Source organism: Vigna radiata, chromosome 8, assembly GCF_000741045.1.
Source record: "Vigna radiata var. radiata cultivar VC1973A chromosome 8, Vradiata_ver6, whole genome shotgun sequence".
Lineage (NCBI taxonomy): Eukaryota > Viridiplantae > Streptophyta > Magnoliopsida > Fabales > Fabaceae > Vigna > Vigna radiata.
The window spans coordinates 32463130-32487653 of NC_028358.1; the positions used below are offsets into that span (position 1 = coordinate 32463130).

At 30.1% G+C, this 24524-nt stretch overlaps 2 protein-coding genes across 3 annotated transcripts; both read right to left on the bottom strand.

The window, feature by feature from the left end:
- Positions 1-7533: 7533 nt before the first annotated feature.
- On the bottom strand, positions 7534-12344 carry LOC106771609 (bifunctional 3-dehydroquinate dehydratase/shikimate dehydrogenase, chloroplastic). The gene is made up of 11 exons (XM_014657605.2): positions 11874-12344; positions 11449-11678; positions 11260-11365; positions 9725-9943; positions 9129-9475; positions 8803-8866; positions 8606-8714; positions 8365-8505; positions 8125-8273; positions 7868-8030; positions 7534-7779 (listed from the first exon to the last, which is right to left on the bottom strand). Exons 1-11 carry the CDS (start codon positions 11901-11903, stop codon positions 7736-7738), a joined length of 1602 nt encoding a protein of 533 aa, XP_014513091.1. The 5' UTR covers positions 11904-12344; the 3' UTR covers positions 7534-7735.
- Positions 12345-12574: 230 nt separating this feature from the next.
- LOC106772587 (vesicle-associated protein 2-2) lies at positions 12575-16866 on the bottom strand. Of its 2 annotated transcripts, none has more exons than XM_022785209.1 (8): positions 16279-16866; positions 16082-16152; positions 15908-15989; positions 15412-15527; positions 15152-15322; positions 14034-14774; positions 13286-13363; positions 12575-12980 (listed from the first exon to the last, which is right to left on the bottom strand). In XM_022785209.1, exons 1-8 carry the CDS (start codon positions 16328-16330, stop codon positions 12843-12845), a joined length of 1449 nt encoding a protein of 482 aa, XP_022640930.1. In that variant the 5' UTR covers positions 16331-16866; the 3' UTR covers positions 12575-12842. The 2 variants fall into 2 exon arrangements, with proteins under 2 accessions (XP_022640930.1, XP_014514575.1); XM_014659089.2 differs by having other exon boundaries at positions 12575-12984; positions 16279-16865.
- Between the last annotated feature and the right edge of the window lie 7658 nt (positions 16867-24524).

The window sequence follows — 24524 nt, forward strand, 5'->3', positions numbered from 1 at the left end:
TAAAGTAGAATATAGGAATATTGTATGTTGATTTTAAATTTGTTCTTATTGAATTTGGTCAATATGTCTTTGAGATGCATTAAGAGACTTTCGATAAGAGTTGTTGTTTCTTGATGTGAAAGTTTTAAAATTTCATGAAAAACTAAAGTGAGATTCACTTGCAAAAGATTTTTTGAAACTAGAGTCATTAAGAGTTTAAAAGATTTATGTATATTAAATGAGAGATATTGAGTGTTAATGTTAAGTGTATGGTATTTATAAGTTTCTTAATCACATCCATAAAGAGATATAGATATACTAAAGAAACTTTATTTCTTTGGATCTTTGTGAATATAATCAATTATTATATCATAAACTATTATTTGTAGGTTAAAGTTATTAGATAATTAATTATTATATCATAAAATATTATTTATAAATATCTTGGAGATATAATAGAATATGATAATCATTTATTTTTTAACATCTTATAGATATTTCATAATATCTCATAATATATTGAAGATATTTCATAATAAATTGGAGATTTTTCATGATATATTAGAGGGTGTTACGTAAACCTCTGAAGTTTGGAAGTAGGTGAACTAAATTGATAGATGAACGAGTTTTAATGAGTGACATGCAAATGTGTGTCAATTGAAGCTCATATGTCATGTTTAAACAATTCTCAGCTAATCTTTATATGTGTTTCTATTTGAACTCGTGTGTTAGGTTAAATACTTTTTAAAATAGTTCTTAGACTATTTTTTATCTAAGCTTATGTGTTATGGTTAAACATTTTTTAAGTAGTTCTTGGATACTTATATGGCGTTTTTAAGTAGTTCTCAAATATATTTCAATTTAAGTTATTATAGCACTTTTAGACGTTTTTATGTAATTCTCAAATATATTTCAATCCAAACTTATGCGTTATGGTTAAACATTTTTTAGTAGTCCTTGGACATGTTTCCATCCAAGCTTAATTGTAGCTTATGGATGTAAATTGCTTATTAGTTTTGTAACATAAGGATATTTAAGATCTCAGTTTAGTAAAATGACATACTTGAAGGAATTTGTCTTAAAATCTTGTTTGGCAATCCAACTTAGGAAAACAGATTCGAACCAAGGAAAAAAAAGTACAAATCTATATGATAATTAATTATCAATTATGTTTGCGATGGTGTTTATGATTTCTCATGCATCATTAGGATTTTGTTATTGCCCTCATGTTCCTACTCGGGGTGCAGACAAACCCGTCTCGTTGTCCTCACCCTCTACCCTAGAAACAATTGCAAAAACCTTAGCCACATCCTTATTTCACCTAGTCTTTGGCAATAACAATTGGTGCAACCAAGGGAACCTACATGCCTTCTCTTTGAATACATAAGAGAGTTTGATTTGTTAGAGATGTTCCATTTACTATTCAAATGAAATGGGTTGCATGGTTCACATACTATCATATTTCATTAATTGTGCCACGGTTGATGGTTTCTTATGATTATTTTGTGGAGGCAGGATAAAATTTTACTTGCCCTAAGTGGACAACAAATGTTCTTATCGAATTTGGTTAAGGTGGATTATGAGTCTTTTAAGAGTCGAGTTGTTGCCTCTTAATGAGAAAGTTCTGAGCTTGGAAGAGAAATATATGAAAAATCTGTTTGCAAAAGACTTTCTTATGCTAAGTCAATAAAAGTTTAAAATATTTGTATAACATATAAAGTAGTGAATGAAATATATTAAATATGAGATTTAAGTATAATAATTGATTGAGTATTCCCTATAGTAAGATGTTGTATTTATACACTTTTTAAATTCATGAAAAAACAAAATATAGATATATTAAACAAATTTTGTTACTTAATTACACGATAAAACTCAATAAATGATAAAAGTTCATTCATCCATCTATTTAGTTCACTCAATAAATGATAAAAGTTCATTCATCCATCTATTTAGTTCGTCCTATTTTTATTTATAAATTTGAAACTGGAGGACTTATGTACTATCTTCAAAAGTATTTTAAAATAATTGATTATTAGATCATATTATATCTCTAAAATATTTAAAAAAAATCTTATTATACAATAATTTTGAAATAATATCTTATAATATAATTATAAATTATATAAAATATAAATAATATCTTACAGTATAATAATTAATTATTTTTATAAAAATCTTAAATTACAAAATATGTTTAATATTTTTACATTTATTTATCATAAGCCCAAAAAAGCCTGTTAATACATTATTCTCACTTAACTTTGTACTCAATATTTACTCATTCACAGTTTTATACTTTATTTAATATCTCTCCTTCACACGGTTTTATACTTTATTAAGATTTCTTACTAGCTTAAACGTTAAAAGAGTTTCTTTTTACAGGTATATTATATTTATGTTTCTTTTTGAAATTGGTCCTCTCTTACCAAAAAACATTTAAGAGATCACATAATTCAACTTAGTCATAATTAGTAAAAACAAAATCTTATAAAATTATTTATAAAAATGTGACTATACAAATATATATTATCATGTTTATCAAAACAGTATTGTTAATATTTTAAGAAACTTATATGAAAAGTGACAATGTTATATTTTATAGGAACAAAAATAATCAAATATATTCTTTCACTCTCACTTTATCACATCTTTTCAAAATATTTTTTATTTAAATATTATAAATAATACAATTACTTACCAAACAAATTTGACGATTATATATCAAAGATAACATAAACTGATATTAAAAAATATTTAACAATTTAATTATTTCTAAAAAAATTAAAATGCTTCATGATAATATATTAGTAGATAAAAAATTTTGAAACAAATTGAAACTCTATAATTTTATTAAAATAATTGAATTACTTAAAAGTGGAAATTTTCAAATTTTACCTAAATATTAAGAATTTGGAAATCTTCATATACTTAATTTCATATTGGTTATCATAGTTTAAATTGTTTTAGGTCCAAATCGTTTGACTTAACCTAAATTAGAATAATTTAAGTTCAATTTTATTTACGATTGCTTCAACTTAGTTTGATATAATTTCAACTTGATATAACAACCTAACTTGAATTGACCAAATTTAACTCAAATTATCTTAATCTCACATGGATCCAAGTTGACCTAGATCTGACTCAAGTTAGATTTTTCTTAACTTGACTCAACACAAACCTACCCTAACTTGGTTAAATGTCCACTCGACTTGAACTTGATGAACTCGGTTCAACTTAGGCCTAAACCAACTCAACTCAACTTAGTGTTGACTAACTTCACTCAACCTTGACTTAGACTCAACTTGATTTAATCTTGATCAAAATTAAGACCATCTAAGTCTAACCCAACTCATTTGAACATGGTTTAACAAGATTTGGTTGAACATTAACTCCACTCAACTATATTTGCTCACATAAACTTTGACTTAACCAAACCTGGATCAATTCACCTTGACTTACGCTTCGAGAGACTTAACCTAATTTGGCCTAATGAATGTAGACCTATCGTAACTTAATTGAATGTAATATGTTCTAACTCAACTCAACCTCATCTCAAATCAACTTGACTAAACCTAGACCAAATTACAAAGTTTAACCTGGATCCAAACCAACTTGACTTTACCTAAACCTAAGCCAACTTAACTTTACCTGAACCTAAGTCAACTTAACTCAACTTAGACTAAGGCCAACTTAATAAGAGTCTAAGCCTACTTAAATCATGTTAAACTTAAACTAACTCAACTCTACGTAAAATTAAGTCAACTTGGTTTGGTTCTAATTTAAACTAACTTGACACAACCTTATATGATTTTGATTTGATACTATCTTAAAATCTAACATTTCAAAACTTGAAAATTATTTTGCTTAACATAAATTAAAAACAACTTTTACAAATATAAAATAAAAAATTCTTAAATATCTTTGACAAAAAAATTAACATCAATAAATTTGATACTTTACCTAAACAAAAAATTTTAAATTCACTAAATTTGAATTGTTTTATTTAAAACAAACATTTGAAAAAAAAAATTGAAATAAATATATATTCAAATCCAATGTATTTGAATGTCGTAAAATTTCTTATTCAAACACAAGGTAAGAGTTTTACCTCTGAATAAGTAGGATGCTAATTTGATTTATTTATTCTTAATCATTCAATAATTATATATGTGTGTGTGACCTTTTACCTAAAGAATTGTATAACAGAGAAGTTTGACAGTACAAACAAGCATGCTCAAATTATTTTCCTTGGTCAGTGCATTGTAATACTAACATGGTGTGAATCAAATTCAGTACAATAAAACTGTAGATACTTATAAAAAGCCTTTACCCTTGTAAGGGACTTCAAAATCGTCACTTTCAGAAGTTTCCACGCATCAAACATGTTGTTGCTTTTGTCTACTAGATCTCCCTGCATCACGTCCTGAAGGATCAATATCGTTTTCTCGACCATAAGCATCTTTCATCTCATAAATATTACCAGCTTTGAAACTTTCTCCTGAGTCTGGAGCTGACTCCCTAACTCTTTTACTTCCAACATTTCTAGAGGTTTGTGATTCCGCGCCTCTGGATGGAGGACCACCAACGCCAGAAGAACATTTTTTTCATGGGAAAGTCGTGCATCTTTTTATGATTTCAATTTCTTCTTTTATCTTTTTAATTTTGTAGAATCCTAAGTTCTGTTCCATAGAGAGTTTTTCCTATGTGTTGAGAATAGATGTAATAAATTGAATCTTATGTATTTTGTGATGTTAATGCATATGCTTTTCCATTTCAAAGTTAGTATTTGATTTTTATATTTAATGTTTGTTATGGCTTGATCACCCATGACTTTATTTGTGGTTCTTGATGTATTGAGAAATATGACTTGAACCTAGAACTTGAAATTGAATGCCTAATGAATGTTTGTATCTAGAAATAGAACATGGTTCATTAGTAATCTTATGACCCTTGAACTTAATACATGATTACTTGTTGAAGATTCAAAGAATTGGAACTTGATGAGTTATCATAGACTCAAAGTCACTAGGGATAGGATTTGAGTATGTTTATGAGTTGATTTTGACTTGATTATGGAATTGAGATGTTTTTGAAAGCATGAGAGTGAAGTAGATGAACTCTAGTTTTAACAAATTGTAAATACTCTATGTTAAATTTTCTCGCACACCAACTGTTTGATAAAAATACAAAAAGAGTTTCTTGTATTTTTGTGCCTTTTAATGTCTAATCGAGTTATGAAAGGAATAATTATCATGTGTTGTACAAGTCCCTTGGCAAATGATGATATTTATCACTTGTCACGCTGCGACCGATGCATTTGTCGTTAGTTTTGCAGACACATATTTCAATACAATTATAAAAAATTGAAAAAGAAAATGAATCAAACAAATAAAATTAGACAAAAATAGTAAACCTTGAAGGACTTGTTTCTTACTAATCTAATATTTGTTCGAGATTATTTGGGGGAGACTTGTGCAACAAGCAAAATCATATAATAATTTATCCCTTAGGAAAAGTAGTTGCAAATGATGCTTGAATTGAAAATGAGATCATTGATAAGCCTTAAAATGACGAAGTATAATTACAATACAACAAACTACACTTATTTATATAAGGGACTAGATATATTTACTTTTTCTCTCTAAAACAACTGGTAATGTATGCTTATGTGTCAACCATCTTATTGCCAATATGAATGAGTTCGGAGTCCATAAACCCATATGCATCTCTCAAATAACCAAAGCCTATTCTCATCCACTCAAGATATAAACTTCAGTTTTATAGAGAACCAAAGCCTATACCCCTAACACTCAAGTAAAATATTTTAAAAATAGTAGTGACATTTTTTAAATTATTGAAAACCTATAGATAATTATTCCCCAACATCCAAAACATGTTCTCATGGGTCAGAGTATAGGTTTTGTTTTTATAAAGAATAGTACCCTTCATTTCTGCATGAGTCTAATTGAAATTTTAAAAATTTGTTGGAAGAAATTATAGCTTTTTACTTTTACATTTTTTAGCGGGCTACGGTGAGTCTAAACTAGGATTGACAAAAAAATTCATATCCACGGATATCTGTAAATAAAATCCAGTACAGATAGTTAGTATACACAGTATTTATTATTCACAGGTAGTGGGTAACATGTATTTTAATACTCCTTTATAAACAGGTCGGATGTGATTATTATACTATCAGACTTATAAGGTGCAAAAAATAAAAATAAAAATTTAATTTATACTTTATTAATTTAATTTAATTTAAAATAAAATTATTTTATATTTTATTAGGTTAAATTTAATTAAAAATAAAATTTAATTTATATATAATTTATATTTTATATATATATTTATAATTTTATTTAAATTTTATTTTAAAAATATATAAAATATATATTTTTAAAAATTTATTCACGTAAATAACAAACAAGTTGCGGATTGAATTTTGATTTTGCAGATGAAATCTTTTATAAACACTATTCGTGCTGACCGACGTCCTTTGTCATGCCTAATTTGAACTTCCCATTTAGGTCTTCAATTTCCATTTTTCAATTAAAGACCTTTTGAACCTCGTCAGTTTAAGTCATCCGCGTTTTTTCTTCTTTTAAAAAACATGTACTATTTGCAACCATGTGATGATGAAGTTCAATTTCTCCATTGATGTTATTATGTCCATAATGCAAAATGCAAAACTAGGAAAAATATTTAAAATATAATCGTGGTTCTAACCTAGAATATTTGGGAAGAAATTTTATTTCTCGGCAGTTGCATGTCAAACTGCCAAAATATGGTTTTTCTTTCGTAAATAATAAGAAAGTGATATAATTGTAGTTAGTTTAACAGTATACCTATTTCACTTTTCTGTCTTACCACCAATAAAAAATTGATATATAAACATTTTTATAAAAGAAAAGATCCACAATTAGTTACCTTTATAAACAAAAGTGAGTTACACAAACTATAGAAAGTGTAATTAAGAGAAGGAAACAAAACATAAAAATTATGTTTTAAATAAGATGCTATTTACATTCATGAAGTTGATAGAAAATATTGATGGGTAATTTTATCTTAAAGTACAGTTATAGCATTAATGGATAATTATAACTTCTACATCTTTTATAATGATAAGTTGATAGGAATGATGAAATTATAGTTAACTTAAAAAAATGAGTAGAGATTAGCTATGGTTACAAACTCATTTCATACAAAATTACAAATTTTAAAATATGAGAATTATATTCAAGATTAGAAAAGAAAACAATGGATTAGTGTTTTTTTTATTATTATTATTATAATATATCAGATAGACTTAGGTCATTTTAAAAATGATAGATAAGAGAAAATTGTAATAGAGATTTCAGTTTCAAAGTGTATAATATCTTATTTTTATCCCACATCTTTAAAGGTAAAGTTTGCAATCTACTTATATATTATAATTTGATCTTATCTTTAGTCGACATTGTGAGACTTTCAATGAAAACAGAGAAGTGAAGCAATTGAAATATATCTTCACCTTTCAATCTAAGGAGAATAAATCCTCAAAACATATTATATCTAAGATGTTATTACTTCTTCAACTCTTTGATACATTCTCAAAAGACAAAATCATGAAAGAGTTACAATATCTAAAAGAGACAATACTTTAAATGCACTAATACTCATAAAAGAATCTAAATCAATGCATTTAAGGGAGTGAAGGTTAAAAACAGATCACAAGTCCTTTCCATATACCTTATGTTGATATATCTTATTCTCAGGTATTTCTTGCCAGCACATCCCTCATGAGTTGCTTTGGAGCTGGAACGGATAGAGTGAATTCATGTAAAAAATTTGATGAAAGCGGATTATTTGTTATTACTGTGCTATTCTTTCATTCTTGTCTAACCTGGCAACCTTGTGAACCTTTCAAACTGCACGAATGCTTGATTGATGAACATTTCTGTACCATAAACGATGGCAGCACCAACTTCTCGTGCTTCTCGAAGGAGTCTTGTCAACTTTGGTGTGTAAATGGCATCAAATACCAAGGAGTAGTGTTTCAAGGCTTCCTGTTAAAACATTGAAACTATCATTAGTGTTACTTTTTAGAGTAACTTATTGTAACTTGTGGTAATATCAGAATATGCAACACTAACACCAAACCTTTGGTACGAGTGACTGGTGAATTTTTGGTTCCATTCCAACAGATGTAGCATTTGCGAGAATCATGCCTTGTTCTGGGTGGAAGTTCTCTAATTCAGATAAAGTAATAGCCTTTCCTCCCACTCTGTTGGCTAGTTCTTGGGCTTTGGCTGATAACAAAGAAAATAAACAGATTATGCTCCTCATCTTCATTCATCACAAGGAATGAATTATCAAACTAAGCCAACAACACTTTCTCACAATATGTACGATTAGCAACAACTATTCTTGCACCCTTTTGTTTTCCACCGAATGCTAGTGCCTTTCCTGCCCCACCAGCTCCTATGACCACAAACAGTTTACCATATAAAGGTGAACCAGACATGGATCGTCCGTTTGAATCTGCAAACAATTGTAACAAAAAGCCTATAAATAAACCAAAACCTTGCATAGTCCTCTTCCTCAATATCTGCAAACAAAATACAGAAACTTATGTATAAACCCTGTAGTCGTTCCTCGATAGCTGCAATGGCCCCAAGATAATCCATATTATAACCTATCAGTTTTCCATTACTCGGCCTCCTAATCATGCAGCTAATAGCTCCTATTGCCTGATAAAATGATTTGATTAGGATGCTAAATTAAGTTCAAATGATAGAAAAAATGGACAGAGGCTTCTTAAGGTCAAATAGTAAATACCTTAGCAACAGGATCGACTTCATCACAACATCTAAGTCCATCCACCTTGTGAGGAATCGTGTAACTGTTTTCGTTAAAGAACTAAGAATTACTAGCAATCGTGAGATTGAAACCATAATTTTGACATAATCATTACATGATCCTGCTAAGTTTTTGTGACCACATGACTCTATTAAATAAGCTTTATATAGATCATTTACGTATGTTCTAAAGTATATTAAGAATAAAGTTACAGGTCAATAACACCAAGGGAAAGTATAGAAAAGCGGGAATGGCTTTATTCAACCATGTGTTAATTAGAAGAATCTTGTAGGATACCATCATACCTGTATCCAACAAAATCAAGAGATGAGTAAGTGCTGAGAAAATCTGAGACATTATCGACCAAGAAAGGCATGTAAACTCCATCAAATCCCATAGACTTGAAAGCTGCATTATAAAGATGAGGACTTTTGCTATGACTGATAGGATTTCCTATAACACCGTGTACTTTAGTGTCAACCCCAATGTGTCTAAAATTGTACAAATCTAACAATTCTTTGATAGTTGGTTGCCCAGGAGATGATACAGCACCATCCTCAATTGAACCAAACGTGAGAAATCCTCCAAATTTTGCGCAGAGTACCCTTGACAAAATCCCCTTCTCACCAACTGCAATTCCTATCATTGGGACCTGCAGTTATTCAATTAATCAAACTCAGCACGTGTATAAATGAATATATTAATTAGTAAGATACGTATTGTTCATGTTATTTAATATTTTTCCTTAAGAAAATTATACATTTATTTTGTTCAAAAATAACATCTCGTTTTTGAAACCCTTTTAAAGTAGTTTGTAGAAGTAAATAAATTTAAACTTAAAAAGTGCATCAATTAACATTTAATTTAAGATAAACATAAATAAATATAGAAGAGAAGTTACTTGAGAGTGTAGTAAGAGTTGGAGAAGACGTGCAGAATCCGTGATGTCTAAGGCAGTCGTAGTAATCTTCACTATATCTGCCCCTGAAGCTTGAATTGTAGCAGCAAGGTTACCGATTTCCTCCACAGATGGTGTATTTTCCAAGTTGTGTGAAGACACAACCATCTTCACACTCTCTGCCTTCTTCCATCCAATGCCATTGTAAAACTCATGGGCCACCTTCAAAACACAAAACACAGACACACTCTTGAAAATCCAATATCGACTAGAAATAAAGTAAACTTTTGTAAATTTTATGAGATTGAGTTAGATTTAGAAACTCACTTTCTAATACATACTTGTGACTTTAGATTTAAAATATACTTCGATTATTTAGATTTTTTTTTTGAATTCAGTTATCTATATTAAAATACGTTTGAATTAGATTTTTGAAAGATTTAATTCTTGTCTTGCTCAGGTGTTACCACTAAACTCTACATAATTTAACCTCATTAATAGGTGATCTGTACTTAAATTTAAGGACACATTAAATATTATACCTAACTCTATATTAAATATGAAAAAACTAATCGTTTTTATAAATTATACCTAATTCATTATATCTAGGTTGCGAAGGTTTGTTTTAGTGTAAATAATGTTTTCTTTTGGTTTGGAATTTTTAATGAATCTCTTATAAATAAGTAAATAATCTTTTATATATTTGTTTATTTGGTTAACAGTTATAGTTTATTGAATGTGTGATATTTCTTTAATAGTGTTTAAAACATTGAAGTGAGATGTTACAATTTCAACAAATTTTTATTCAAAAATTAAATTTAGAAGATATATATATATATATATATATATATATATAACAATTTTCATTTTTTTGAACTTAAAATAAAATTTTAAATAGGCATCAAATTAATTTGCAAATATCAAAATATTTTCTTTTTAAAAATATGAATTTGATTTTAAAATCTAATGTAATTATTTAAATTTAAGTATATAAAAAACCCAAGGTAATTTTAAAATAAAATATACATTTATATTTAATTTCGATCTAATTATTTAGCTTTACATTGAATTGAATTATTCATTCCCTGAGCAGTAGTTTGATGCAATGTCCCTTTGAACTTGATTAAATGCAAACACAGCTTGTCAATCATAGATTATTACATGTGATGAAATTGTAAATTTTTGTAATAAATATTTTAAGTTACATATATTAAATAGATATATGTAGTGCATTTTTATTATTAAAAAAAATTACATACACGAAAACAATATTAGAGCTACTTGCATGCATGTACCTTTCTATTTACCAAGTAAGAGAGAAATGTAAACTCCTTCAAATTATGTTATCAGTAGTACTTTAATATTTAATAATGAAATGCGTATGTATGATATAATGACTTAAAAAAAAATATTGTCTGATGTAAAATAAATGAAACTTAAATGAAGAATTGTTTTTAGGTAGTATCCGTAACAGCAGCACATTTGAATTTATTATGTTTTGCAGCGTAGGTAAAGAGTATAGCAACTAATTAAATTACCTTTAATTCAACTTCAACAAACTCACACTCCAAATCAATGGCTAGACGTAGAGCTTCTTGTCGTTTGGTTTCATCACCCTCGTACTTTCCTCCTTCCCATATTGGTCTGAAATGAAAGCATGCATGAGTTACAACTCAGAACTGAAACCTGACAAAATGAAAATGCTGTGCAAATTTATTCATATAAACCTATAGCTGATTAAAATGGGCAAAGGACGGTTATTGATCAGAAACGGAAGATGTTGAGTAGGGTGGAAGTCCTTCAACAAATCCAACCGAGCCTCTACTAAGTCAGCACCCAATTCTTTTGCCTTCACCATCTCAAACACCATTCCTTCCACCGTCTCTGCCGTCGTTGAACCACAAATCAGTGTTGAGTTTCTTCTACCTTCATTTCGAATTCCTGCGTCGCACTGGAACTGGATTTGGCCACCGTGTTATTATATATTCAATAACAGATAATGATAAGCATATATACAATCTTCAAATTTTAAGATAAAGGATACATCTTATTCCAAGTACATTCATAATAAAAACTGATTTCATTTTCTTTCAGATAATGTGTACAGAGCTTCATTTTTGTTTAAAGAAAGAAAACAAACTAAAATCATTACCGGGGCGCTGTTCCTGCTGCTGATAGTCATTTGGCGAGGAAGTGAGGTTAAACGAGTGTGCTATGCTGCAGAGGAAAAGAAATTTAGGAAAATAGGCAAATGTTCCACGTTTAGTGTTTCTACTATTCCTTCCTTCAGGCGAAGAATATATTGAGGATGAGTGTTTAACATGCCATACATAGAGATAATTGCTATTCAAAACACAAAAAGGAAATAATGTATGGCCTTTTAAACATAAAACCATAGGCTCGTATTGCGTGATTCATTACAGGACTGAAGAATGAAAGCGAGAATAACGAGATGGGCAGTATGAATCTACTTTCACTGTAAAATCATGGAAAAATTAACATAAAGCAATTGTTTGTTTGTTCACAAAATTACAGTTATTTCGGAAAAATAACCAAAATGTATGTGCTGGCCGTAGACAATCCGATTTACTTATGGTAAAATGAAGGTGAATAAATGGTATTATAACCTTTTTATTTGCTTCTAGTTATTCGAAGGTTTAAATAAGTATGACTTAAGAGATTTCACTTCCACGAACTCCAATCATGATATTGGGAGGATAAACAGTATTGTTTGGACTAAAAGTATTCCACTTTAAATAAGGAGATTATAAACTGGATGTTCTATCACGGCTAGTATTCACTAAGGCCAATTGCCTCAGCCGCCGAGAAAACATGGATCAACGTAGTAAGAGATGAAAATCCCAAGGAGCGTACACAACACTCAGTTTTATACTATCCACATAAGTGATATCTATCTACCAGACAGCCATATCTAATTATTTATACTTGTACAACTGGGTAGCTTTGCATATACAAATGGGGAGACGTACATGATTATAGACTAAATACTACAGAAATCAGATCGAATATCACTGACAGTCGAGTATACAGATCCCCCCACTATTACATTTATAAGGTGGATTTATGCCTAAACTTCTGCTATTAAAAAATTCAGGGAAATTCAAAATGTTAGTAGCTTCCTGCGGACGGTGTTATGGGTGCAAACGGTATCCCAAGAAGACACATATAAGCGCCACCATACAGACATATAAAAGTGGGAATCCGACTTGAACTTTTCTTGGACCTTTATTAATAAGATCTGCCTACAAAAAGAATAAAACCACCATTAAGAAATGAAATATACTGACCCTAAAAGAAGAAACGGAATAAAATTGCAAAAGTTCGTGCCCTACACGGGGAATAATTCTAAAGCAACAGATATCTTATTTACAATACTCATTATTACTTTCTCAAGACAAAGCACCATTGGTGTGTTGACAGTAATTCAAACTCCAGAATGGCAGACAACTTATATTCATCTCAGGTATTACGGCAAGAACCAATTAATAAAGGTCACAATAAATACTACTAATAAAACAACACAGTAGTGACTGCCAAGCTTACTAGTTTTTCTTGCAAGATTTTTGTCTCATGATTGCTGAGCCTCCTCTCCTCTGTTAACTTTGATATTGTTACTCCAGACTGCAGAGTAAATAAGAAACAAGCAATAAGAAACAATATCCTCTCAAGACCCACTATTACTTCCGCGCCCCGTTTTAATGAGGAAACCCATAGGATCCATTGCTATTTGCAACAAAAAAAAAAAAAGACATTTTCAAAAAATCAAGTATATAAAGTTGACAAACTAATCAAGCCTAAAAAGAATGTAAAAGTCTGCTAATACAGTTTACCATTTTGTGACCCCTAATCATGACACAAATTGCACCCCTGTATATTAAAAAGGACGTTAAAAGAGCAGCCTTGCTGTATCCTTTGGTTTTTCTAATTCCAACTTATATTGTTAAACACAATGTAGTGGATCTCAAATGAAAGGAAGGGAAAAAGTAATGTAAATAACAATCAAGCATACAATCCCACAAAAACCTTTGAAGCCATATAATTTAAAACAAGTATGCTAATAAATATTTCAGTATACTGAAAAGGGTCTAAAGAATACTTCATTTTTCAAACCTCTCGAACGAAAACTAGCCCAAAATGTTCCATGAGAAGGGATAAAAATAATCAAACTACTGATCTAATCATAGAAAAATTTATAAACCAAAGTTGCTTCAATTTGCAACTTACTAGGAAGCATGTCACATACGCAAGCAGATAAAAATATTCAACAACAAAGAATGGTGACATGCCAAACCTCATTTAGTTTTGACTCAAGTCCATCAAGCTTTAACTTCATCTCTTCAATAGCTTTCAATAATTTGAGCTCCTCTATACTCTTTGAAACTCTTAACTCGGCTTCTTTTTCTAGCTTCAGTTCCTCAACATTTTTTAATGCTTCCAACTCCATATCTTTTGACATTTTTAACTCTTCAACGTTTTCTGGCTTCAGTTCCTCAATATTCTCTTTTGTTTTGAACTCCACATCTTTTGACATTTTTAACTCTGTTTCTGGATTCAGTTCCTTTACAGAATTTTCTGGGTCTAAATTCTGAACTTCTGACACTTTCAACCCACCTGCATTCTCTGGTTTAAACTCCTCTGCATTCTTTACTTTGTTCAAATCCCGAACTTTAGACACTTTCAACTCTGTTGCTTTCTCTGGTTTCAGCTCCTCTGCATTCCTTGCTTTGTTAAAATCCATAACATTAGACACTTTGAACTGTGTTGCTTTATCTGGTTTCAGCTCCTCTGCATTCTTTACTTTGGTCGAATCCGTATCTTTTGACACTTCTACCCCTAACCTTTTTTGTGGTTTCAGTTCATCTACGTCCTTTACCATGTTCGACTGCTTATCTTTGGACACTTTTAACTGTGCTTCTTCATTTGGCTCCTCTACGTCCTTCATAGTGTCCAACCCCATATAATAATCTGCCCTCAAATCCATATCCTCTTCTAGCTTTAATACCTCATGAACCCTGTCTGGATTTTTGAGAACCTGACATACACAATGAGCAGGACAAAACATTTGAATGATCTGCACAACACTTATGAATTAAAATCTTAAAATTGATCATCCTTACATGCACAAAGACTACCAAAAACAGCAGAGATAACAGCTCACAGAAAATAAGAAATTTTATAACACGCTTAAAGAATGCTTCCAAAGTGACACAACAAAACATAAAAATTTGCAACTCTAACGATGCACCTTTTAAATTATGAAAATAACAATCTACAGATAAAAACCAACAAAAGCCTTAAAATATGTAGCTAAGAAATTCGATTATCTTGTCTCAGGGATTTCAAGTATCTCGAAAACGAAATAGAGAAAAGACAATAATTTGGCCAAGTATTGGTGAAGTTTATTCTGACCATCGGCTCTGGCGATTGGGTTTCATCTTTACTATATATCTGAACTTTTCCATGATCAAGACCATTCTTAAAGTCACCATTAGTAGGAGAGACATCAGGTGAATTGGGTGGGCTGATCAGGGTCACCTTCAGCTTATTCTCTTCTATATATTTACTTCCATCTTTAATAAACTGCCATTACCAAACAATAAGTCAAAAAATATAGAAATCAATAAAAAATCCACCATAGTACCAAACCACACAGTATTAAATATCCATACCAGGCTAGACGTAACTTCGTCACTGGTTGTTTCGGCGGGAACCACTGTGCCCTGGATTAAGAACTTGTCCTTGCACACCATATCTTCAGGTATTTCCCTTTGGGCTTGCATTGTAACTGTTTGATGACAAATGCAAGGAATAAAAGTTGAATTTGGGAGGGAGAAGAGGACAGAAACTACGATGCTAAAATTAATTTCCATATTTGAGGATTCATCTTCAGCTGTTGTTTTGGGAAAACTGGTATTCTTTGAAAAAACAAATTTCATTAAAAAACTGCCTGTTGCAAATACAGCAATTTAAAATTGAAAAGCGACATAAGTAGTCAAAGAGAACTATGTCGTGCCAAATTCAGGCAATTAGGCCTCCATCCCAAAATAATCCACCACAATGACTAAACTTATTCTCGATAGAGATTAACTAATGTATATAATGACAAGTCAAGTATCTCAAAAGGGAAAAACACCAAACAAAAACACACATAAGACGAAGCTATACCGATGAATTCAGAAGTAGCTTTCGGCACGAGCACTCCAACATTTGGACGCACCGAATATTTCTTAGGCGACGTCGTTTTGACCTGCGAACATCAACAATACCAAAATGATTAATCTCCCCGCCCAGCCCTGTGTCTAGCCCCAAGCAACAAGCACAAAAGAAAGGTGTTCAGACCTTGAACGCCACATAGTCAAAGGTGTTGTTAGTTAACCGAACCGAGCAAGAACTTTGCTTCTTCAATTCAACTACACAAGCAAAAGATCACGGCATATTATCCAACCGACCACACAAACACACAAGTAATAATGGATTCAACAGCATCAGCATGCATGGCCACGAAAACTAATAAAGGAAAATGAAAATGCACTCACATATAAATTTGAGTTCCTTGGGTTCGATTTCGAGAATCGAAGCTTTACTCATGATTGTCCCCGAAGGGGTAACCGAAGCCGAGATCGATACCTAGAACGACAGCGTTTCAGTTAAGCCGTTCGATTCGACAGAGAAGACAGTGAAAGAGAGGGGAACGAGTCAAGTCGCAGCAGATCAACGAGTCAACTCAACTGAACTCGTTACGGAAAACGGAAAACGGAAAACACATTAAACTGTGGTCAGGGCAAAAACACGAAGTCAACAAATTCAGCAAGAACAAGCTTATGTCGCCTTTGAAAACTGGGAAACCAGAAGAAGAGGCAGTGTTTAAACAATGGGCGCAGAGAGAGGCGAAAGATGTGCTAAAACGGAATTAGCCGAATATGGTGGTGGGAATTTCTCTTTTTCTTTTTGTTTCAAGCAAAGCTGTGTTTTTGTAACAGAAATGGATGCATTGAATGGGGATAAGCGTGTGAATTGTGACCTTCTTCTAAACGGAGAGTGGAGTAGACAGATAGAGCGATAAATGCATCTATCGTTAAGTTGCAGAAGAGAAGAGAGAAAGAAAAGGTGGAGTTTGGTGGGGTGGCATTTTATTGAGATATTATTATAAATATAAATTATTTTTTATTTTAAAAAATTAATTATGCCTTTTTCCAGTAAGGAGCACGTAGCGTCCCAAGAGAAAGTGACTTCTATGAAGACGTTGATGGTAATGACCTTTTACCGACACGGATCTGCTTTTTATTTATCTGCTTCCTTCTCGTGGCTCGGCGCGCCGGCTCATACTCACATCTTTTTTTCCTTAATATTAAAAAAATTAAAACTCGTATTTTTCTTAACGTTGTAAATAAAAATTAAAAATATTTTAAAATTTTAAAATTTGTAGATAGAATTATCGGCTTGGTTGACTGGTTAGTAAACATTGTTGTCAATTCCTTGAGCTAAGCTAGTTTGTCTGGTGCTCTAGCATGGCTCTATTCCATGGAAATGGTTCAATAATTCAGAATTGAAAAGATGGCGATGCATGGAATGGAACGCACGTTTTCGTTTCCTTTATTCTTGGTCAATCAACGTCTGGGACGGTGCTTAAGTGGTGCCGTTGTCAAGGTTCATATAGCCCTGTTGGAACTTCCACAAAAGCTATCCCTCCTATCCTTTGCTTTGGTTTATTATATTATGTAATTCAAATCTATTAGTTTGTTATTATAGAATGATTTTGGTGTCCTTTGTGCCCATGAACATCCACATTTCGCTTTGTTGAATTGATAGAGTAACATCTATCTTTTTTTTTTTTTCTTAATACTTTGGTCCTTAGTTTGGGAGGGTTTATTCAATATGATCCTATTTTTTCTTTTTCATAACAATTGATTCCACCTTTTGAAAAAACTGTTCAATTGAGTTCTTTTTCTTCATAGTGGTCCCGTATTCAAGTTTAAATTGTTTATTATAGTCCTTATTGTATACAATGATGACATGATTTTTAACATAACATTATATCAGAACGGTTAAAATAATATTTGGATAGGTGAATGCATAAAAGAACTTATTGATGTCGTAACCAGCACCGTTAGAAAATTGACGTAATCAAAAAGGAGTCAATTGAACAGTTTTTTCAAGAAGTGGGATCAATTTTTACTAAAAAAAGATATGACCATATTGAACCAAACCTCCCAAACTAAGGACCAAAAGCGGTATTAAACTTTTTTTTTTCAACTCAAAATTTAACATATCAAAATCAGAATTAAAAGAATTATGTGAATAAAGATAAAAAAATATATTTTGTTAAGTACAAACAAAATCTCATATAAAAAAATAAAAAATAAATATGAGTTTAAATACAAGATAGATAAAAAATGTTATGAAATGATTCTAAAAACAAATCCGTGAAAAATTACTACAAAAATATCTTATTTATATATATAAAAACTGATGTATATGTACGAGTGTTTAACGATCCTTTACATGTTTGACATTAGTAACATCACTTTATGATTTATCTTCCACTTACCTGCACACCTTTTCCTTTTCCAAATTAACACATCAACATATTTTCTTACTTTTTTTTTTCTCTTTTAATTCCATAAACTTCTCTCCATGTGGAACTGTGGACCAGCGCTCCAAGGCATTTTCATACAGGAAAATGGTACTTTCAGATTTTTCATAAATAAAATAAAAAGCCAGATTCGTATCTAAAAGTAATAATCGAATGAGAATCACATTCATTTGAACAAGTGGAAAATTACACTTTTGCGTATATTGTCGAAAGTTTATATAAAATATTTTATTTCATGTGACATTTTTTTTTTCTGTTTGGAGAACATGTTTTTCTTAATAAAAATATTCGGATTAAGTTCAATGGCTTAAGCGATTAAAGTTATAAAATATATAATAAAAATTTTAAAAAATATAATTTTATTTATATTTATAACTATTTTTAAATGGATTTTTTATTATGATTAATTTAATTACAGTCTAATTTCATTTAAGTCTATTCATATTAACTAGACGATTATTTGAGGTTGATCTCAATCAATATACATAGAATAGAACTATGCATAGTACATAAAATAAATAATTGCTATTGAGAAAATTATTATAAATAATTTAGTTAACATCAAACATATTTAATAAATTTGGTTGAATTATTGAGTAGTATATATGTCTAGTAAGTGTAAAAAACCATGTAATACAAGTAAAATAGTGATTTATTTATTCGGATTGATGTTTTGTTTACTTACCGGTCATTAGATAAGAAAGAACAAAATAGTGTTTTCTTTATATAATTTTTTAAAATAAAATATTAAGGTTGAAGATTTCTTTTTTATTCGGTCACACGCATATATAATTCCTCGTGTAACACTTTCACAAAATTTTAAGTAACTTTTTCCTACTTGTTTTCTGTTTAAAGAAGTAAAAATTTGTCTTGATTCAATGTTGAGTTCAATGAGACCTTCTCAATTCGATTATGATAATGTTCTTCTTGTAATGCAAAGTTTTAAAATGTTTAAGATAAATTACACTTTCTTAGGTTGATTATATGGGGATATAATTTTTTTCTCATACTCTATGTTGATAGTATTTTATTTTTTTAGATGAAATACTCAAATCCTACAACGTTTGAAATGTTTTTTTTTCATGAATACGGTATTTTCTCTGGTTAATAGGTGTGTTTTTGTTAAAAGTTACTTTTACATTTTTCTTTTTATTTTGTTAGATATCTCAAGAGATTTTTCTCCTATGATGAAAGATACTTTATAATATAAAATTCTTCAGTAAAAAATATGTTTTTCGAGTTATAAATTAGTTTTTTTTTTGTCATCTAGTTTGTTTACAAGATAATTAGAGTCTTCAAGAGTAATGAATATCTCAATAACTATATTAATTTTGCTTTCATTTGAAAGTCACTCTTTAAATTATCAAATGATAATTAAGACTTAGGGGTAGCAAGGCACTCTTTAAATTATCAAATGATAATTAAGACTTAGGGGTAGCAAGGCACTCTTTAAATTATCAAATATTCTTTTAACTTTGAAATATAAGTTTTTTAAAGTTTTATTAAATACAAGTTTTTCAAATGTATACTTTTTGAAGCATCTTTATATTTTTCCTTTTTATTCTTTAATAAAACTAAAGATCTTTAAACATTATTTAATAAATACATTATCTTAAATAAATTTTCTTTGAAACGTTTTATTAGAAATTACTTTGTTAACTTTGTTTCTTTTTGCAAGTTTCGTATAATGTTTTCAAATTTCAAATCCTCCCTGCTTTGTTATTTCTTCTAAATCTTCCAAATAATTATTTGAGCATTTTTATATAATGTTATTTCTATTTATAAAGATGCATAACTCAAGAGTTTTTAATTCCATATAATTATATAAAGTCTATATATATTTAATTAATTAGCTGGAAATGACTAATAATAACCTTGTGAATGATCTTTATAGAAACATACCATAAATTATATTTATCTATTAACATAGTTTAAAATAGTTATCATAGTTAACAAACTTTATTGTAAGTGGTCAATGAAGACATCATATTAACCACGACAGGCTTTATGCAACCAAGTTTAATCTGCCAACAATCATTCCACTTTTCCCTTTTCACTCTTCAAATTTAATTATTATGCCTACCTGAATAGTTAACATACATTTGCTGAAAAATCAAATTTAAAATTTAACTTTTCCATTGATTACGAAGTTGACTGGTCAATTAAGATCTCATCATAAATTAATTGAAGTTAATGATATGATTCATAATTTTTCCATTCTCACTTAAACTAACTTTGTTCCAAATAATGGTGGAGTGTAAGAACTAAAAGTTTTTATCTTCTTCTTTTAATTCAGGATAATGATCTTTGGATAATATTTTTTGATAATATTTGAATATTATTTATATGTTGTTATGTGATTGGTCTATAATGATGTTTATGATTATTATCATTGATTATTGAATAATTTTGAACCAATAACAAAATAAAACGTAAAGGGTTAAATATGTTTTTAGTCCCTATACTTTGGGGCGATTTTGGTTTTAGTCAATTTTCAAACTATAATACAATTTAGTCCTTCAATTTTGAAACGTGTTTGAAACAACAAATAAAGTTAAAAATATTGGTAAAAAATACTAAAACCAGAATTTTTTAAAGTTGAAGGACTAAGTTGTATCATAATTTAGAAATAGACTAAAATCAAAATCACCTCAAAATATGAACTAAAAATATATTTAACGGAGGTTTGAAATCCACATGAGAGCAAACTAATATTGCATGCAAATAAGAAGTCTTTATCATGAATATTAAATGATTGTGTTGTAGCTCCTACCCCAATCCAAATCTGGCTCAATCTGGGACTGTGAAAGAAGGAACAGCTTAGATGCAATCAGTGCACCTGTTTTTGACATTAATTTCAAAATGGCAAGAATGAAAGCAGAGGAATGATTACCTGAAAATGACTTGAGATGGCAAAAAATGAATGGACTAAAATGAAAATCACTTTTCACCTCTTATTTTTTTAAAGCTACCACCATATTTTCCGAAACATACCTACCTCCCACCAAAGAAAAAGGTACACTAAATACACAAACGACACCGAAGTTCGAACTACATAAATACTTGACAAGGCAACTAGCCACACATTTATCGGTCACATTAAATGATGATAAAGATCACACACCGATCTCACAAACAAGCGTCTCTTCCTTTCACATTTATAAATTTGCCGTGCTTCAGGCTCCCCATAACCAAGTTCATCAATAATCATCATATTCATATAATGAAAAATAAGACGCCACAATCAAAAAGCATATTGAATTATTAAAATGTGTTCTGGAAGCAGAGTGTTTGATTCAGTTTACAAAAATATATAATAATAATGCCATGCAGATGTAGGATTTGGACTCGGGCAATAAGTTAGTAAATTATTATAGCTTGCACGTTTCTTCTTGTATCTCAAAACATTTCTTTTAAAATTTATAATTTTCAAAAGTAATCTCAATATAGATTAAATTGTTAAAAAAATATCCACACATATAAATTAACTCTTCAATTCATTAAAGTTACTTTTTATTAAACTTTGAAAATCTTTAATTAGGTAAACATGAACTTTGACTTAAATAAAAATAATAAAAACTGACAATAAAATATTAACAGACTTAATATAAAATCTATTTAATTTATCTTTATCTTATATCAAGAAAATAAAATAATACTGCATCTAAATAAATGAAAAATCAAAACTATCTATCTTATTTTATCTCTATTAAAATCAAATCAAACATTACTAAACTCAAAACTAATAAAATAAGATTTTAATGAATTCCTAAAATTTAAGTTTATTCTAACAAAACTCTCCTATAAACTTAAATTCTTCATCCTTTATATTGGCTTTCCATGCGATCATCCCACATCAAGCTTGTGTTTTTTTCAATCATATTCAAGTTCTTCTTTTTCCTTTCTGGTCCTCTTGTCTTTTACCTTGGTTGATTTCTTTAATGCTTTGATCGACTTTGTTATGCCTAAATTCTTAATAACCTTGACCAACTCGTTTATAACCTTAGGCGATTTCTCAACAATCTTGGCCGACATCTTCATCGGGTTCTTCTCAACCGGTTCAAGAACACTATATGATTTCTTTTCCTTTTCAAGAGTCGTCTTCTTCAACTCCTCGAGCTCAACCCTCTATTTATTCATAATTTCATTGGCTTCATCTATAAACCCCCTATTCGCCTTCTTCAACTCCTCTATTATTCATAATTTCATTGACTTCATCTATAAGCCCATGTCCGCTGAATCTTTTTTTCTTTTACTTTGAGTTCTTTCTCTGGTTTTCCTTCTCCACAATTGTTGCATCATTTACCGACTTCATCCATTGTTGGGATCGGGCTCTCCATGACCATTGTATCAGAGTTCTTTGCCATCAACAAGATTCCACATTTTTCTTCATCTTCTTCTTTCATAAGAAGGTTTCTCTTACTTTTTTTCTCAACTTGACAAAATTTAGCAATGTGACCGGACTTACCACAATTGTAGTACTTTTTTGATCTATACTCGTTTGCATAGTGGCCATACTTGCCACATTTAAAACACTCAACTCATGATTGACTTCCTCGGCCTTTCCCTTGTCTTCAGTCTGCTGACCGATTTTTTCTTCACTATCAACCTCAAAATTATCTCACCCGTGTCCACCTCGTCCATGACATCCTCATCCTCTGCCTCTAGGACCTCGACTCTGAGTAATTCGAGTTTCATTCGAGTCATCCTGCCAAGTTAGTTGGCCACCTTCTCCACCTTCGGTTATATGCTCTTTGGGCTTCATCTTCAAATTTTCAAACTCTCCTCTATACGCAGTTGTCACCTTTATACGCAACCTCCTATATCTCACAGGCTTCCTTTGCTGATTTGGCATTAACTATTTTTTCGAGTCCCTACTCATCTACTACATTGTAAAGAAAATAGAATGTTAACTCATCTTTTGCACCTGTTTTCTTCAATGTTTGTCTTCATGAGGTTCAACCTATCTGACTTCCACCATATCCCAAATGCCCTGAGATCCCAATAATGCTTTCATCGGTAGACACCGGTTATCATAATTGGTTTTTCTTGTCAATTGTGGCATATTCATTCCATTTGACAACATTTACCTATCTCACAACAAAAATCAAGCACTCATTATTTCCCTCATGGTATTTGACTCTCTCTCATTTTTTTTACTCAGTACTCAAAGTATAAAACTCTGGTAGTTAAACTAATCTCACACTTAAAATAGTTCTACGAAAATAAAAACTATTACCTATAAAGAATGAACAAATATCCTCAATCCTGAAACTAATAAAATAAAAAATTACACTTTTAACCCTTTTTAAATTTAAGTATATTTAATCGAAACTAATTTTCTTTTTATGAAAAAAAATGCATAAAACCTATCTAATTTTTAAATTTTAACCAATTTCAAAATTCGTTAAAGGTTTTAATAAATTTCAAAATTTGTCTTTTAAAATCGATTAAAAATAGATTTTGAAATCGGTTAAAATTTTCAAAGAATCGATTTTAAAATTTGTTGAAAAACAATTCTTCAATAAATTTTGAATCTGTTCAAACATTTGAATTTTTTTTTAACAAATTTTAAAATTTATTGAAACTTCGGAGAAATTTTCAATCCGTCTCGAAATTTGTTGAAAAAAACTTTTAATAAATTTTGAAAACTATTGAAACCTTAAAAAAAAATCAATTTTAAAATTCGTTAAAGTCTCCAAAAAGTCTTCAATTAATTTTTAAATATACTGAAGTATAAAAGACGAGAGTGTAGAATTTTTTAAATTACGCAAAGAAAAAAACTTAAAAAAAAAATTACTTTAACTTACTGCTTCCTCACCTTCTCATGTCTTTTTTATCCTTCCCTCCAACTCTCCATGTTTTTTTTACCCTTGGGTAAAAATCGAATAATGCCCACTCTTGTTACTAGACCTGTCAAAGAGGTCCTATTATAGGCCTTGACCCTAGCCCATGTGCATTGGGGCCAAAAAAGTTCACAGGGCCAAAAGTGCTCCTTATTAAAAAAGCCTCCAGGGTTAAAAAGCCCCAAAGTCCTGTGGGTCAGGGTCAGCCCATGGGCTTTCTATTTTACAAAAAAAAAAATATCCAACAATAAATTACATTTTTGCAGAGAAAAGGAACATTTATGTTAAGTGTTATAACTTGGAAAATACATGTAAGCATATATGTAAGCATCTTTCTTTTACT